The sequence below is a fragment of the Chelonoidis abingdonii genome, chromosome 9, assembly GCF_003597395.2.
Source record: "Chelonoidis abingdonii isolate Lonesome George chromosome 9, CheloAbing_2.0, whole genome shotgun sequence".
In the NCBI taxonomy this organism is placed as follows: Eukaryota; Metazoa; Chordata; order Testudines; family Testudinidae; genus Chelonoidis; species Chelonoidis abingdonii.
The window spans coordinates 77791837-77808072 of NC_133777.1; the positions used below are offsets into that span (position 1 = coordinate 77791837).

Genomic DNA, 16236 nt, shown 5'->3' on the forward strand with positions numbered 1-16236 from the left:
CCTACACAAGTGGCATCCCAAGTTTGGGAAACACTGGAAGAGGATGGGGATGAAACATACAGTCAAATGAGTATGGTAAATAATTGGTACTGCTTTGTTTGATACTTCTCTTGTGTTATCTGACTTATTGTGGTAATATAATGTTAACTCTGAATTTTCTGGTTGTGTAATGTTTTTTAACGTGTATGTGTTTGAAAAGTAATATGCAGTCAAACCAATATCATGTGCCTACAACCTGAATTTCACCTTAGTTTTCTTGTGTGGGATATATAAGTGTGTTTTGATGTGAAATGGGTATAATATTTCTGAGGGGAAGAAAAAGATGGTTATCTGATATATGTGGTGCTTGTACCATCTGTAACTTATTTCTAACTGGAAAATTTTGTTCTTAAACCTTAAACTGGTATTATCTTTCTGCATGTGAATGTTGCATGAGGATGATATCTCAAGCTATCAGTTCCTCAGAAGATCAGTTAGAGACATATGGTAGCCACGCTTGAACAGCGCAAATACATCTCATAAACACAGAAATTCTATTCTTGCCCTCTGAGACAATTGCTACAAAAAGACCTAAGCTTTAATGGAACCTCATGTCTATAGTAAAACTTTCTTCATTGTATGAACATTTTCTGTATCAGCATAGCTTTTCCATATCACATCAGACCATTGGTTTATAAAACCAGGCTTCCTGCCTTTAGCAGTAGCAGATATCTGACTATTTAGGCACTGTAAATAAAATCACAGTGCACCTACCTAAATGTGCCGTTATATACATGGTGAAGGGAACAGAGTTTTCCTGACCCTTGTCATCAATCGCCTTATGACTGAAGCATAAGATGTTACTATGCATTATCATGAATATTGTTTCTTTGCAATTTCAGTTTATTTTCCTACAAGTTTTCATCCCAGACTCTGATGTTAAAGAAATCCCTCTGGGAATACATGATGCAGAGCAGCACATCCATCTCAAACATTTACCTTTATTCCAGTCCCAGCTTGTTAGAGGTCTAGCTTCTTTGAGTTTTATTGAGTGCAAATATATCTTGCTGACTGGAGATTGAATTCAGTGGATAAGAGGAATAAAGCTGTCAAAAAGAAGAGATTCTCTTTACCCTTGTAAGAGGACTCTGGATTTATCAGTGTGTGAAAAATTCGCCAGAAATTCACAGTCTTATCCATGCAGACAGATTTCAGTGCTAATGAGGCGCCTTGCAGAGTCACTGTGATGAAAAACTGGCAATTAAGAAAAAATAAATGCACAAATAGCTGCTTAGTTTGTTCAGCTATCAAACTGCCTTCTTCTGGACCTCATAGAAGGGTCTCATCGCAACAGTCTCCCTGGCTTTGCATGTTGAGAGTTGCCATTGAAGTGAATCACAGCCTGAGCAAACCTCCTTTTATACAGCAGGGCTAGGGTTATGTCCTTTTTAAAGATGTTAAAAAAATGTAATCCAACTAGGGATATGCTTCTTTGTAAGTCAACAGAAGGGCCTTGTTTCTGAGACTTAAAACCCCATGTCCAATATCATGGCTATGCAGAAATGCCCCCTCAGAAGGCTACAGCTTTAAAATCTTGAGAGGAGGTGTATCCTCCTCCCCCTTCCAAGCACATCAGCGGCATTTAGATCCTTTCACGTGGCGTCCTCTCGGTTGGTCAGTGTGCCTGCATCTCTGGTAACTCCCCAACCAACACTAGACTACCACTACAGTAATGTAGGTCATACTGTGTTTAAGATTTCTACTGTGTGAGACACTGGAACTCTTGACTCATGTAGCACGTTATTCTTCACCTAGCAGCACCTCTGAGTATATATGAATTGCATCAATTCCAGTGCAACAGCCTGGAAATCGAACAGAAGATTAATACAAATGTGAACCCTTTTAAATCAGGAAGTACTTGGAGATTGTCAGTGCACATTTTTCTAGAATCCAGACGCTGCTTTAAGATTTGAACTTCTTGGCATTTAGTGATGCTTCTGGGTGTGAAAGAGAAAGTTGTTGAGAAGAAAGTTTCAGAGGTCTGAAGAGATTGTAATGTCCTTTGGGGACATGGATGGGACAGACGGTGATGGCTCTCCTCCTTACCTTTTAGATACAGGATGGATGTTTCTTTGAAGAGACATATTCACAATGTGTTCCATAGTTTATGTAGCTGGACAGTCCTTACAAATTGGTATCTTCACAATTCAGCCCCTAGGATCATGGCTGCAAATCAAATCTAACTTCCTGTGCGGACAGAGTTTAGAGATAAACCTGTGTGCAAAAGAGCTATTTCTAGTTAGTTAACTTGGATTTCTTGTTGCCTTTGCTGAGCAACATTGTAACTTGAGAATATGTCCGGACTCATACAGTTGGAACTTGGGCACCAATGGCAGCTGAAATTTCACTCTGTCTCAGAAGATGAGATTTTCAAAGTTACAACATGGAATATCTCCACATGTCACAGAACATTAATGTAACAAAGGTATCATGGAAGATAGCTATTACATGTTTAAATCTGTATCTCGTTTTGTCCAATATAGGACCCACAATAATAAAATCCAACCTTCTTTTCCTTTCTCTATATGCAAATACCCTTCAATGGGGCATTAGATTGCTATGATGTAAGTACCAGCACAGATAAGCATACTCTTTAATATCCAACTGGTGGTGAATCACATATAGCTATAAATCCAATACAGAATGTCTCTAGAATTTACAGTCAGAAAATTACTACTTCTAAGCTTTTCTGAATGTGGTCATGTTTGTAGATTATAACATTTGGGAGTACTTTAACTCTAGAAGAGATACTCAGGCGTGGATTTAAAAGAGACAAATAGTGCAGTAAAGTGTGTCATTTACATTTTCCAAGGCATATACAGTGTATCAGCTGTTGCACCCTGAAGGGACAAATTCTTAACTGACAGAATGTTAGTGCAGGCTCTAGAGTCAAAATCCATACCCCACTTGATCTACAAATTATAGTTACAGGGCTGCTGCTCTGACCCCTTTTCTGGCCTCTCTGAGTGCACCCTCTTAGGTATGAGGCCTTGTGTCTTTAACTCACTAGGGTGGAGTCACGATTCTCCCACTTTTAGAGCAGGTCCTGGGCTACAGCATGCCCAGAGTAACACAGTGTTTACCCCAACAGATCTGACTGGGTTCAGGTACGTGCAGAAGCTGTGACTAGCACTGAGTACTGTGTCCCTTAACAGCAGGAACAAAGCCTAATAAGAGAAAAGGGGTTTAAAACAATAAAAAGTCTACATGCATGTCTGTCTAACCGTCTTCATTGGGAGGGACCCCAGTAAGTCTAATTTATGGGTTCTCCTTCATTCTCGCTCTCTCTGAGTGTGTGCAACTCCAGGCCTAAATCCTTTTCTCTTGAATGTTTTGAGTCTAGTGAAACTGGTTGGGGGACTCAGCAGAGATCGGGAATAGCAACTAAATTCCATAGCACTTGGTGTTTGCTGAGAGGCTGTTATCTGGGCTGTTGTCTTCCTCCTTGTCTGCATGTAGACCAGAGGTCGGCAACCTTTCAGAAGTGGTGTGCCGAGTCTTCATTTATTCACTCTCATTTAAGGTTTTGCGTGCCAGTAATACTTTTAATGTTTTTTAGAACGTCTCTCTCTATAAGTCTATATATTATATAACTAAACTAGTGTTGTATTGTAAAATAAATAAGGTATTAAAAATGTTTAAGAAGCTTCATTTAAAATTAAATTAAAATGTTGATCTTATGCCTCTGGCCTGCTCAGCCCACTGCTGGTCTGGGGTTCTGTTCACCTAGGCTGGCAGCGGGCTGAGCAGGGCTTGCGTGTTATTGTCTGTCTTAAATAACGATGTTTTGTTCTTTAGTACCTCGCCGCACGCCCCATCTTCTTCAGCACTAACCCATTTAAAAAACAGATTTTGGTGAGGACGGTAGTACAATGAGCCTTGCCTTTGCCTGGCCCCCACTGGCTAAATAACTGAGCTATTACATAAGCATTGGGCCCAGGTATTAAGCATTTTACACCAGAAGTCAGATCCTAGGACTAGTGAGGAGTCATTCCCCGAGTTTGGGAAGCTTGTGTTAGGAGTCAATATCAAGATGGGAAACTATTCGGCAAATTCGATCACAGCTTTCTGGGTTCAGAGGACCACTGCAAATTTCATACTACACAGTACTGAGAGGGGTAAAATAATTGTTCTAGGCCGGTTGTGTTCCAGTCCGCCCTTAACCTTTATCTAAGAAATAGTGATCCGTTTTTCGCGCGCCACACTGTGCTCACTCAGTCTAGAACAAAATGGCGTTAAAGCTACAAGCACACTAGGCCCTGTCCCCTGTGCTAACCTGTGGGCTGTCCTCATTTCATGGCACTGCCCACTTGGAACAGTATGGACTTCCTCTACAATGGTTCTGGTCCTCACATCCCCAAAGATCTAACAGGTGCTGGCTTTCAGACTAAATCTATAATGGCACTGACATAGTTTGCTCATCGTAAGCCCCAAGCAACTGAAGCCTCACATGAAATTAGATTTGTGGGTGTATGGGGAGTCTACCCCGGCCGGTGCATGGAAAAAAGAGATCAGAAATGACAAATCTCCCCCTATCAACCCAGTGCCTTAGTGACTACACCCAGTCGATATAAAACTAATGGGTGACCAGATTAATATAAAAACAGCAAAGGAATGGAGATATGTAAATTGGGGGATGGCGAGAAACCCAACATGCAAGTACATTCAAGCCAACTCGGGTTTCAGGAAGTCACTGCACTCCACAGACTAATAGTGACCTATGGGTGCAGTTCTGCTGGTAGGTCACTTAGGCCCCGCTAGCGCACCTTGGGCCCAGTGTCAATCTACTATCTTTAAACGATTTCTTGAATTTCTCGATTTTATGGTTCTTGTTAACCACAATAATAATCTACATGTAAAGTGTAGCTCTTTAGTCCTTCCCAGTAACAAATGACCCTTTGGTGCAAGCATTCTAAAAGATAGCAATGAGACTATAATTAATCAGCCTGTCGTTTCTTTGAATACACCACACATGCAATGTTTAAGTGTACTGTAGACTCTGAATTTTCAAGAAAATACCACCGCGCTTGAGGGACCAACAGCACTGTCATGAGCCAGCGGTTTAGGGGCTAAATGAACAAACCCTCCTATTAACTCTCAGCTGGGGATTTGGTCAGGTCTCAGACGTCAAGACAGGTTCCATTACATGAATTCTCTGAACAGCTCTGTGAAACTACCTTATACCCTGATTTAAAATAATATCATTAAATTTGTATGTAAAGAAGACGCCAGTTTGGCTTTGGTGATAACTAACAAATGCTACATTCAGGAACTAAGTTTGCATACATACAGCATCCAAACGCCAACCGCTGAAGTTGTTTCAAAGTTGGGCATCCTAAAAATGAGCCATCTACAATTTATTGGGCTTGCATCTGAAGGAATGTTGGCCCTCACGCTCATTAATAAACCCAGATTTGACCATCTAGCACCTATTAACCTAAGTAGAAATATCTTGCAAGTTGTTTTCTAATTAAATGTTTTTAGTTTTTATTTATTTTTATGACAAAGTTTTATGAAATAGTAAACTTTTAAAATATAAATGTTATTAATCATTAGATAAGTTCTGTTTCGCACATGGCTGGAAATTACCTAAAAACCATTTTCCTCTGCTTACAATTAAATGTGAGCCTATTTGCGTAGAAAACAAAGCATTGAAATATCTTATCATCCGTTGAACAAATTACTCGGTTTTCATAATAACGTGATTTTGAAAAGATCCAGATGTGGCCAAAAACACTTGGGAATGTGTAAGAGTATTTAATAACGATGGCAGGGTTTAATCCTGAACTTAGCCATCGTCATCCGTGAATTTCCTGGGTACAACATTTTTAAGTAGCCTTTAACTGTTCTTATTGAGAAATTCACTGTTCACTAATGGGTTTATATCTGTTTTACATGTGAATGTTTTCAAGAGACTATTTCTTTCAAGCCCTGCTATCAGATTAAAAAATGTGCAAATATGTAAAGTAATGCAATAAATACCGCAGAGCATTTCTAGATATGGAGAGGGCGGAGTCTGTGCCGCATCATAATGTTTGGATACAATCACAAAGCTCTCTTCCAAACTGACAAGATTCTCACGAAGACTGGGAGTTCACTTGTTTTTTCAATGATTATACTGTCTATGAATAGAAATGTTCATTGTCCCTTGCCAAATTCCATAAGTAACTTTAAAGTGCGGACAATGATAAATTAGGAGAACAGAAAAGGTTTTGTGTTGAAATTTACAGTTAAATGGTTCATCGCCTTAAAAATGAGAACGGGAATGTAACTCATCTGTGCCATTGACAGGCGAGCAAGCCCTCAAGCACCAACGGTTTATTTATGGTTGGAGGTCAGTTTGGCGAGATATTCTTTTACATGCCTGTTCTACAATTACGAAACATCTGCACACTAAAACATGGGGTTTATCTGGTCGTGTTCCTAGACTTAATGCAAACAAATGAAACTGGATTGTCGAGTTGCTAGCATGTTTATCAGATACGGAAGGGGAATTGTTACAAGGATGGGTCTTCATCTGATTGTGCTTTAATAAAAAGACTCGTTTTGTTGGGCAAACTAGCAAACACTATCTACTTTAATTCTACAAAGCCAATAGAGTAAAGGTAAATTAGAAATAGTGGAAATTGCTCCAGTGATATGATTCTTATTTAATATGAAATGACTCTTTCCAACATTTCTGTGGTTTTTTTCTCACATCATAGGCCTCGATAAACCAGCAATACTTTGTTCCAATTGCTCCTTCTTTTCCTTAAGGTGGAGATAAAGAATCTCAGTCCTTGGGAATAAGGCCATTAAAAAAACTCTCAAACCTCACAGTTTATAAATGGCCCCTGATGTTTATGAAATACATATTGAAATGTATTTAAGAGTTTATTACACGCACTTCTGCGGTTCATTCCTTGATTAATATAACCGATCGATGAAAACAGATGGCTCTTTGGGCGTCATGTAATATATATAAAACCCCCATTCCGGAGACCCTTTTACTTGGTGAAATGAGTAACTGGAGTCTGCCTTCTGAGGCACTCACTCCCTTGGCCCCTGCCCTGCCCTTCCATCCCCTGCACCTACTATATCTAGCATTAACTGAGCTAGTATAGCAATGTTTTTTCCCTTCTCCTATCAATACCGCACATCATTGTAAGAAATATCAGGGTTGAGGAATGGCCACAACTCAGAGGTCATCCCTAGTCAACCCCCTGCTCAAAAAGCAGGACCAACCCCGCAACTAAAATCATCCGACACAGACCCCAAGTATGTGAGGCTTTTGTCAAGCCTGAACCTATAAAAACCTCTAGGAGGAGGAGATTCATAGCCACTTATTACCCTACCTACCGCCCAATGTGAATATAGTCTCTTCCACAGCTTATTAACTTGATATAGTCATTAATTCCTCTCATCATCGGCCGTTCCATTAGGAAAACAACCGAATATACAACATACCCTGTTATCCTAATATTTTGATGATTTCATCATCACTCTCTAGAATAAATAATACTAATTCCTTTTAATTAATTTTCATCTATTTAATGCTCTATTTGAAAATAAGTTTTAAAAACTTCCATCAGTTTAAAATGATCTATTTCCTTTGACATTTACTCACAGTGATTTGAATATCCCTTCACTTTAATCTTATTATTTCCTCATATTATTCATAATTTCATCCTGAATTGTTTCATAATATTTTTTAAGTATTACATTCCTACAATTTGTCTCTTTCACAAATTCTACCCCTATTCATATTCCATCAATATCTTCTTTCTTCTTAAGATTTTATAATATACAACTCTTTTTTTCAAAGGCTATTCGTATATTATCGTTACATTCTTTATTCTCTTTTCTTTCTATCAATCATTATCTATCTTTTCTTATTTAATATTACACTTAAACATCATCTACTCTACTATATTCTTACACACTCACCATATATCACCAGACATCAAAAATACCTTAATCCCTTTAAAATTCCTCGTAATTTTAGTATAATCACGGTATGGAAGTCCTTTATGTAGGCCACTTTCTTGTTGTGGCCATGTTCTCTAATTACCTTCACAAATGCCATACTACTCATTGTGTACGTCTACACAATCTCACCATTAAATAAGACTTACATACACACTATGTTCACGGAGAACACAAAGAGGACATATTTTACAAATCGTATGTATACATTACATTCGTCACACATAATTTTCACATCAATACATATACTAACTAATATGTACCCAACTGATTGTAAATCACCTATTTACATGATTTATAGACAGGCTACATACTTTTTATAACCAACATATCACCCACATTATAAAATCCAACCTCTTACACCTTCACCTTTCTACTAAACTATCCTGCCAAATACTCGCTTCGCAAATGCATAAAAAATTTCTATGATGTTAAATACCTAATCAACACGTTATTAAAGCATAACCTATTTGGGGGGAGTATCCACTGTGACATCACTACATACTAATAATCCACAATACAGGAATCTATCCTAGAGAAAGTACATTCAAAAAAATTAACTCATGAGCGTTTATCCACCTCTTTATGTAAATTGATTTTCTACAAAATATTGAATCATCTCACGATTGTTGATGCTATAGGGTACTAGGGGGTTTAACTCGAAAACAGATATCTCCAGGTGCGTGGATTTTAAAAGGAGACACCTAATAGGCAGTAAAAGTATGGTCATTTTTACCATCGTTCCCAAAGATATACATGTTACAAGCTGTTGCAGCCCTTAAACCAAAATTACTTAACTGCGACGATAGTAGTGGCAAGCTCTAATCAAAATACACAGACCCCAACTTGAATCTACAATATTATAGTAACAGGTTTATGCCGGCGCCTGTCCTGACCCCTTTTCTGTGCCCTCTTGTCTGTGATGCACTCTCTACATTCATTAGAGTATGATGCCTCTGGTCTACAGTCAATCGAAGGGTGGAAGTCACTGATTCTCGACACTTTTATGAGCCAACGGGCATCCTGGGCTAGCTATAAAAACAGCATAGCCCAGAGTAACACCGTATGGTTTACCCCAACAGAATCTGGATGGTTCGAGTACGTGCAGAAGCTGTGCCCAAGAACAAAAAATGAGTAAGTACTCTCCCGTAATGCCCTTGTGAAACAGCCAAGCGAACGAAACGCCCCTATAAAAGAAGAATAAAACGTGGAGGTCTGCAAACCAATTATATATATATCAACATGCACTGCCCTTCTAAGATTACCGTCCATTGGGAGCTGTGAGTGAGACCATTTTGGCTATATAATAGTGACAACGCAATCCACAAAAATTACACGAGATACGACAAGAAATATCTTGGAGTCATTTTTCCTGCACATACCATCTTCGGAAAGGCCCTCTCAGTTTGCACTGCGTCTCCACTGCGTCGTACGTGGTTTTCGAGGACCGTGATCGTGATCTGCAGAAACTTTATACTCACAGGCACCTGACTACCTTCTTTCTCTCTCGAGCATATTGTACTTCTAAGTCTTAAGACAACCGCACGTGAACTGGTTGTGGAGGAGTCTCATAAAAAGTGCACGTATTATTATCTTCGAAGAAATGAATAAGTAGCGCAAACACGACATCCCAATAGGCCGTATGATTTCACATGCTATCTGGGGTGTTTCGATCTAGAAGCAAGTTCTCCACTAGTCATGTTAACATGGCTGTTTCTGTACCCCTCCACTGTCTGCAACCCAGATAGGTCGGTTTACAAACGTCTATAAATACGCAATCTATAAAGAACATATGCGAAATAGTTACTCGATCTCACACCAATTTACAACACTGCACTTTCACTTCAATGATATAATAACGATATTTTAGAATCCAATACCTCGATAATTATAAAACTTTTCTCCAAAATGAGTTTTTTAAGAAAACGATCTTCCACTAATAAAGCAGTACCTTTAATATTCATACTACTGTTTCATTCACAATGTTGAGGAAAACAAAATAGCTATAACGCTCGAACTTCACTAATTTAATATCTTAATACTTCTCGAAGAAAAATGAGCGTATTGACTTAAATCCTTCTCGCACTTCCGCCGCTGCGTTCATCGGCAGTTTTCCGAGATCAGTCCGAGATCTCATGCTAGGGCAGCGGCTTGGCAGCTTTGCAAGCGTCTCCTGGCACCACTGTTGGCAATGGTCCGCTGCCCTAGAACCCCTAGACTCGAGGTCACGGCCTGTTAAGTCCACCTGCAGTACCGCCGGCTGGCAACAGCCAGAATCGCAACAGAACTGCAGATGGGCTGCTTGGGCCCTACTCAGACCCCATAACCTCGTAGACGACTACTACTGTTCCACGCACTTTCCACCGAGTCCGTCAAGCATACCAAGATTATACCTGCAACGAGGACTTGGGCTGCTTAGCGAGTGCCGTCGCTCGAGCCGCACGCCACTGAGCCCCAGGAGACTCCCATCTTCGAAGACCAGCAGCCAAAACTCTGTCAACTATCACACCCACGACTGGGCACGGGCTGATCCTATCGGGGACCCTGAGCCGCGAACCATTCGCGCTTGCCTCTTAGGGTGTCCTTGTCTGTCACGTATCCAGAATGCCAGACCGCACAGACCCGAGACAGGGCTGTGCAGGGACCGGGGCCGAAGGGAAGCACAGACCGCATGCAAGGCCAGCCAGTCAGTAAACCAGCAACTCGCCGCCAAGACAGGTTTCCGTGGGGCATCGGCGTCGTGAGTTAAATACCATAACATTGACAGGTCTTTGTGTGCATTACCAGAAATCCGGTACATGGGTCTTCAGTCAGTAACCATGGAGCGCTCTCGCGCAGCAATGATTTGTCAGGCACGTTCAAGTCGCTGAGTGAGACAAAACACCCAACTAAACAAAAGAAGCCAACAACAGTAATACTATCATCTCTTCCACACCTGCCGGGATCCAGCTGCCTGCGAACTCTGCAAATATACCCGCTAAGACTGTCTAGCCTATAGGCCACTGCCCACAGTTACAGCGTGAGTAGCGCCTCTTATCCCTCATCCCGGGTTCTGGCCCATTCTCTCCTCTCTCTGCACGACGAAAAAGAGTGGAGTGCACTGAAGCACAGGCTCTGGGCAGGGTCTGCCCAGGACTACGAATTTAAGGGAGGAGGTCGAGCTCAGATTTGGGCAGGAAGTTGAGTTGGCAACACTTGCTACTGGGCAGGCCTGCCACATATATGATGAACGAACGGGGTAGACCGTATTTGTGTGAGAAGCGAGAGGAGGTATCGTCCAGGAAGCACTATCCCGCTTTGTGCTACAGGAGGGTACAAGGGAAGGAAGGCTCGTGACATAGAGAGCAGAGTGGTGGGATATTCTGGCAGATAATTGGGGGCGATGCAGACTCACGCTCAGCGTCCGCCCACGCCACACACCACACCAAGGTTACAGGCTAATAGGAGAGCAATCGTAGATTTATTGCAATGCCCCAAGAGTCAACAGGCAGGGAGTGCACGGCTAGCGCCAGAGGCGCGTGTAGTGGGATTTACTGGAGGCCAGCACGCGTAAGCCAACGTCTGGGTAATTCACTGGTTTTGAGCTATAAACGTGCTGAGTCTGTCTCTATCCCCACGCGTGATGCTCTCTAGGCACAGCAAGCATCGCCCGCAGCTCAAAAACCCAGCCGAACCTCCGCCGCGTCCTTCTTCCTTCCCAGTTCTCCCTATGCCTCCTTTCCCGAACCTCCGCACCCCCCCATGAAGTCGACACCCCCGCACGCCCTCTTGCCTTCACCATACATTCGATCTGCCGCAGACTGCCCTGACCCCTATACCCGACCCTCCGCTGACTTGACCTCCCCACTTGCCTCACCCATGGCCCCACCACCACCCCGCTCCCTGACTGCCCTCTAACACACTACATATATTGTGACTGAACCCCTGCACGGAACAAAGAATCAGATCACGGATTAATTAGTGCATAGCTTGTGAACAAAGTTCCTTATCAGCCCTTGTGTACTGACTGGAAGTACCCTATATACTCTGCGGAAAATTGCCTTTCATCTTCCTCACTCCTTTCATATATAGACTCAAGCCCTAGCCTCTTCAGCTGGCAACGTATTAGCAGGCTTCAATTATATCTGATAGATAGCCCACCTCGGAGAACCACAACCTCGCCGCCTCCATCTTCTCACTGACTTGACTCTCAACGCACCACCACATGAAACCCTTGGAGAGATGAACACAGTGCCTCATGGGAGATCTAATTCGGAAGACAACTTCCTGCCATGAGATTTAGTGTGCCACGGCAGAGGCGCTCAGGCCCCCCCTCAGAGTGTCTGCGTGCCCGGCCGCAACAACGGAAACAGTAACTCCCAGGGGCTCTGGGTTGATACAGGGGAACATCGCCTGCTCCCCATGAGAAGCATCTGCCCTGTGGCAATCAGCAATCCAGCAGAGCCCCATCGCCATGCTCAGAAGTGCTCGTCGCACGCAGCACAGGTCTCCAGGAAAGAGGGCGAAAGGTAGGGGAAGGGACAGCAGCTGGTCTGTGGTCGCTGGGCGTCCAGCCTGGGATGCGACCCACCGGGCTATAGCATGCAACCCGGGATAGAGTGGCCATTTGCCCACCCTGTCCGCATGTACCATTATCTTCGTCCCTCCAATGCCCCTTAAGGAGGAGGGGAGGAGAAAGCAAAGAAAGACGACAAAGATGATAGGCTGCCCAGGCGGTCAATTTAATGGCAAGCTCACTGGGCATCTCCGGCAGGGCAGTAGCGTGCCCATTAAATAATGGCTCGGGTGCTCTCTTTGCATCGCATGCCATTAAGGTTCTGACCCCTGATGTAGACAGACCACTGTTACTAATATAATTCAATACTGCAATTAAACTTAGCGTTTACAGCTAACAATCAGGTAAGCAGAAAACATACAGTATTGTCTCTACGTGACTCCAAATCATCACACAGACTGTGCAGCCAAAACTCATGAAAATTGAACATAAGAATAGTAACTGACTGTCCATTTCAGACCAGCGTATCATGTATAAATCTGATTTGGTAAGTCTCAGAGATCCTCTTAAGTAAATGTTATTAATCTCTCTGAAATAAATGAATGGAAGGTAGACTTTTTTCTTCCTGCATTTGTCTGATTCACAAGACGATTATAAAAAAAGAAATATATTAGGAACGTATCGCAAAGTGATGACAAGAATTGTGCAGTCTCTCTTCTAAAACCTGAAAGGAAGCATAATGATAATCGATGAACTGAAATAAACTTCCTATGGCTGAATGAGCAGTGAGAACTATCTAAGCATTATACTCCTGGCAAAAAAAAAAATCCAATAGATTAAAATTGTTCATTACAACTGTACAGTCACAAAAGTCTGTGCACCTAATAGACTTAACGACACATATCTGAGCATGACTTCGTGGTGAATACCCCACTTCGTCGAAATCTACGAGTGGAAAAATCCAGGGCAGTAGGTGTGTGTTGTGTGTGTGTGTGATGTAGTGTTGTATATGTAATTGTGAATAATATATAAAATAATTAATTATATAAAAGCAATGACAGCTAAGAAATGAAGGTTCAGCTTAATCACGGAAGGATAAGCCTTTCAGCCAGTTGCAGGTGGAAAACCAGATGAAAACGGTTTGTATTGCAAGCCATTCAAGTGCCTGCACTGCGCTTTACAGCTCTCAACTTTCTGGATTAGGGCTGTGAAAAAAACCCCGACACAGCAGGTAAGCGCCATAAAAGCGCCAGTGTAAACAGGGCCCCAGCGCTGAGAGCACAGCCCAGTGTGTAACTAAATCCCTTGGGAGTGGAAATCGACCTGCAAGCTGAAGAACTCTCTCTCCACGCTGGCTACGGCGACACATCACACTTCACGAGCGCTGCGCGGTGCGCCCCGGCAGCGCTTTGAGTTCGAGTGAGCCAACCACAGTCTTGTTAATCCTGAACTGAATAGTGCTAGATTTTGCAAGAACTGAGCTTCAGCATTTCCTCTTGAACTGGCCGAGTTTTTTTGCTGCAGGATGGCTAACTTAGAGCTGTAAAGTGTTCCTTCTCATTCAAGCATATAAAAACCTGATCCAACCTGCAGACATACTTCTTGCGTATATAAAAAGAAAATACTTAGGCTCTGACTAAGTCACAGTTTTATACCACATAATATAAGAATCGAATACTGAATTATGATGAAAGCGAGTTTGTATCCGTATACACTGGCATGATGCTTTTAGAGCCATTTAGATATGTCTTGCAAATATTATCCCTATGCAATAAGGAGCATTAAGTTGTGATCTGAGATTTTTTTTGGTGTTTTTGCTGACACTAGTTTTAAAAAAAAAAAGCTTTTACATTATCACCATCACTATGATAAAGGCAGGTGAGTACATTTTTTCCCTTAGATGGTACATTTTCATAGCAGTTTTTGTAAAGTAGCTATCGTTACAGGATTTGATTATTTTCGGGGCCAACATCCACTTGGCCCAGGGGAAGGGGACAGGCCCTCAGGAAGATGGTACTAGGTTCTCTGATTATCTGCTTTGCACAACTCCTGCTCCAGTATAAGTTAGAGCAGCCTAAAGGCTGCTCTGATTTATGTTAGCATGCATTGATCTCCATGAGACACTTTACCAGTTTAGAATTGTTAGAACGCAATAGTCATACAGCCAAGCCCTCTGTCTTCTGCCACTGGTGCAATGTGGCACAGGAGCTGGTTATACCAGTTGAGATGTCGCCTCTCTTGGAGCAATTCTCAGCTGGCCATATACTAAGCAGAGCAGAGGGGCTGGATCGGAGTAGAGAATCTGGCTCTCCAACTGTGTCGCGGGTTGAATACGACGGGTTTTCTCTTATGCCAGATTTATTGTATTAAATTATTTCAATTGGTTTGGTGGCCTATCTTAATGCCCACTTTTTTATTTTATGTAGAAGTTTCTGGACAGAGCAAAATATTAAGAAATGTACACAATAAAACCAGCACAGTAATGAATATTTTCTTTTATATGCACAGGAGAAGACCTGTTGGCTGAAGTACGTGTATTGTCGTGTTTATTGGTATAAATAAACCCAAATCAAGCAATAGCAACTAGGAGTTGGAAGCAGGGGTGAGAAGAGAGAGCATTGTGAAGCCATGATCCTGCAAAGGGATATGTGTGAGCAGACCCTTATGATGTCAGTGGAATGGCACACAAATGAAAGGGTCGGCCCTTTTGGATCCTTTTGCATAATCAGCATGTAGCTGATTTGAACAGGGAGCTAAAACATTGGTTCTTATAACTGAACACAATATAAACTATTTTTCTTGCTTCTTTTTCAGATTATTCCTTGACTAGTGCAGACCTGTCTGCCCTGCAGGGCTTTAACTCCCCAGGAATGCTGTCTTTAGGACAGGTATCTGCCTGGCAACAGCACCATCTAGGGCAAGCAGCCCTCAGCTCTCTTGTGTAAGTGGATCTGTAATGTTAATTTACCACACCCAGCTGGAAACATCTGCTACTTTGATTGCAAATGAATAATCCTGCGTTTGACACTATTCAATAGGACTCTACTTTAATTTCTCCCTCAATGCACGTGTTTGCCAGTCAGCTCACTGGTTGTGAAATTACTGTAGTTTAAAAAAAAAAGAAAAAAAAAAGGGGGGGTGGGGGAGAACCTTGCCCTCCAATTGGACTGTTCAGTGTGTAGCACTCTGCTGGTTCTGTGTAAGTAGTAATGCAGACAAACGTCACCACTCTGCAAACATTACCAAGAAAACACCGACCTGAAAGCTTGACACACATTTCAAAAAATTAAACATTTCTATTTGTCTTAATTCCTTTAAACACAAGTAAAGTACATAAGAACAAACCACAGAGTAGTTGGACACTCAAGTTCCATGGAAGAGCACAGCACTAATGAAACAATTGTATGCAAAATTTTATCCATTTCTTCCTGCTAAAAGACACTTTAATCTAACAGGTTATGCTTCAGCTGGGGCTTACTGAACAATAAGGTATATAATAAATACCACCTCTCTGTGAATTAGTTCAGGATGTTGGCACACCTTTAATTCACAATTTTCAGCTTTGAGTCTTACGCTAAGAGTACGTCTGCACTATGGGATTATTCCGATTTTACATAAACCAGTTTTGTAAAACAGATTGTATAAAGTCGAGTGCATGCGGCCACACTAAGCACATTAATTCGGCGGTGTGCGTCCATGGTCCGAGGCTAGCGTCGATTTCCGGAGCGTTGCACTGT

General features: G+C 41.9%; 1 protein-coding gene across 6 annotated transcripts in view; it reads left to right on the forward strand.

Moving 5' to 3' along the window:
- Positions 1-16236, forward strand: part of MEF2A (myocyte enhancer factor 2A) — a 143138-nt gene that overhangs the window by 120689 nt on the left and 6213 nt on the right. For all 6 annotated transcript variants that reach the window (XM_032783048.2, XM_032783045.2, XM_032783047.2 and 3 more), the window contains one exon: positions 15314-15440. In XM_032783048.2, coding sequence (XP_032638939.1) covers positions 15314-15440 — 127 coding nt within the window. The remainder of the gene's footprint in view (positions 1-15313; positions 15441-16236) is intronic.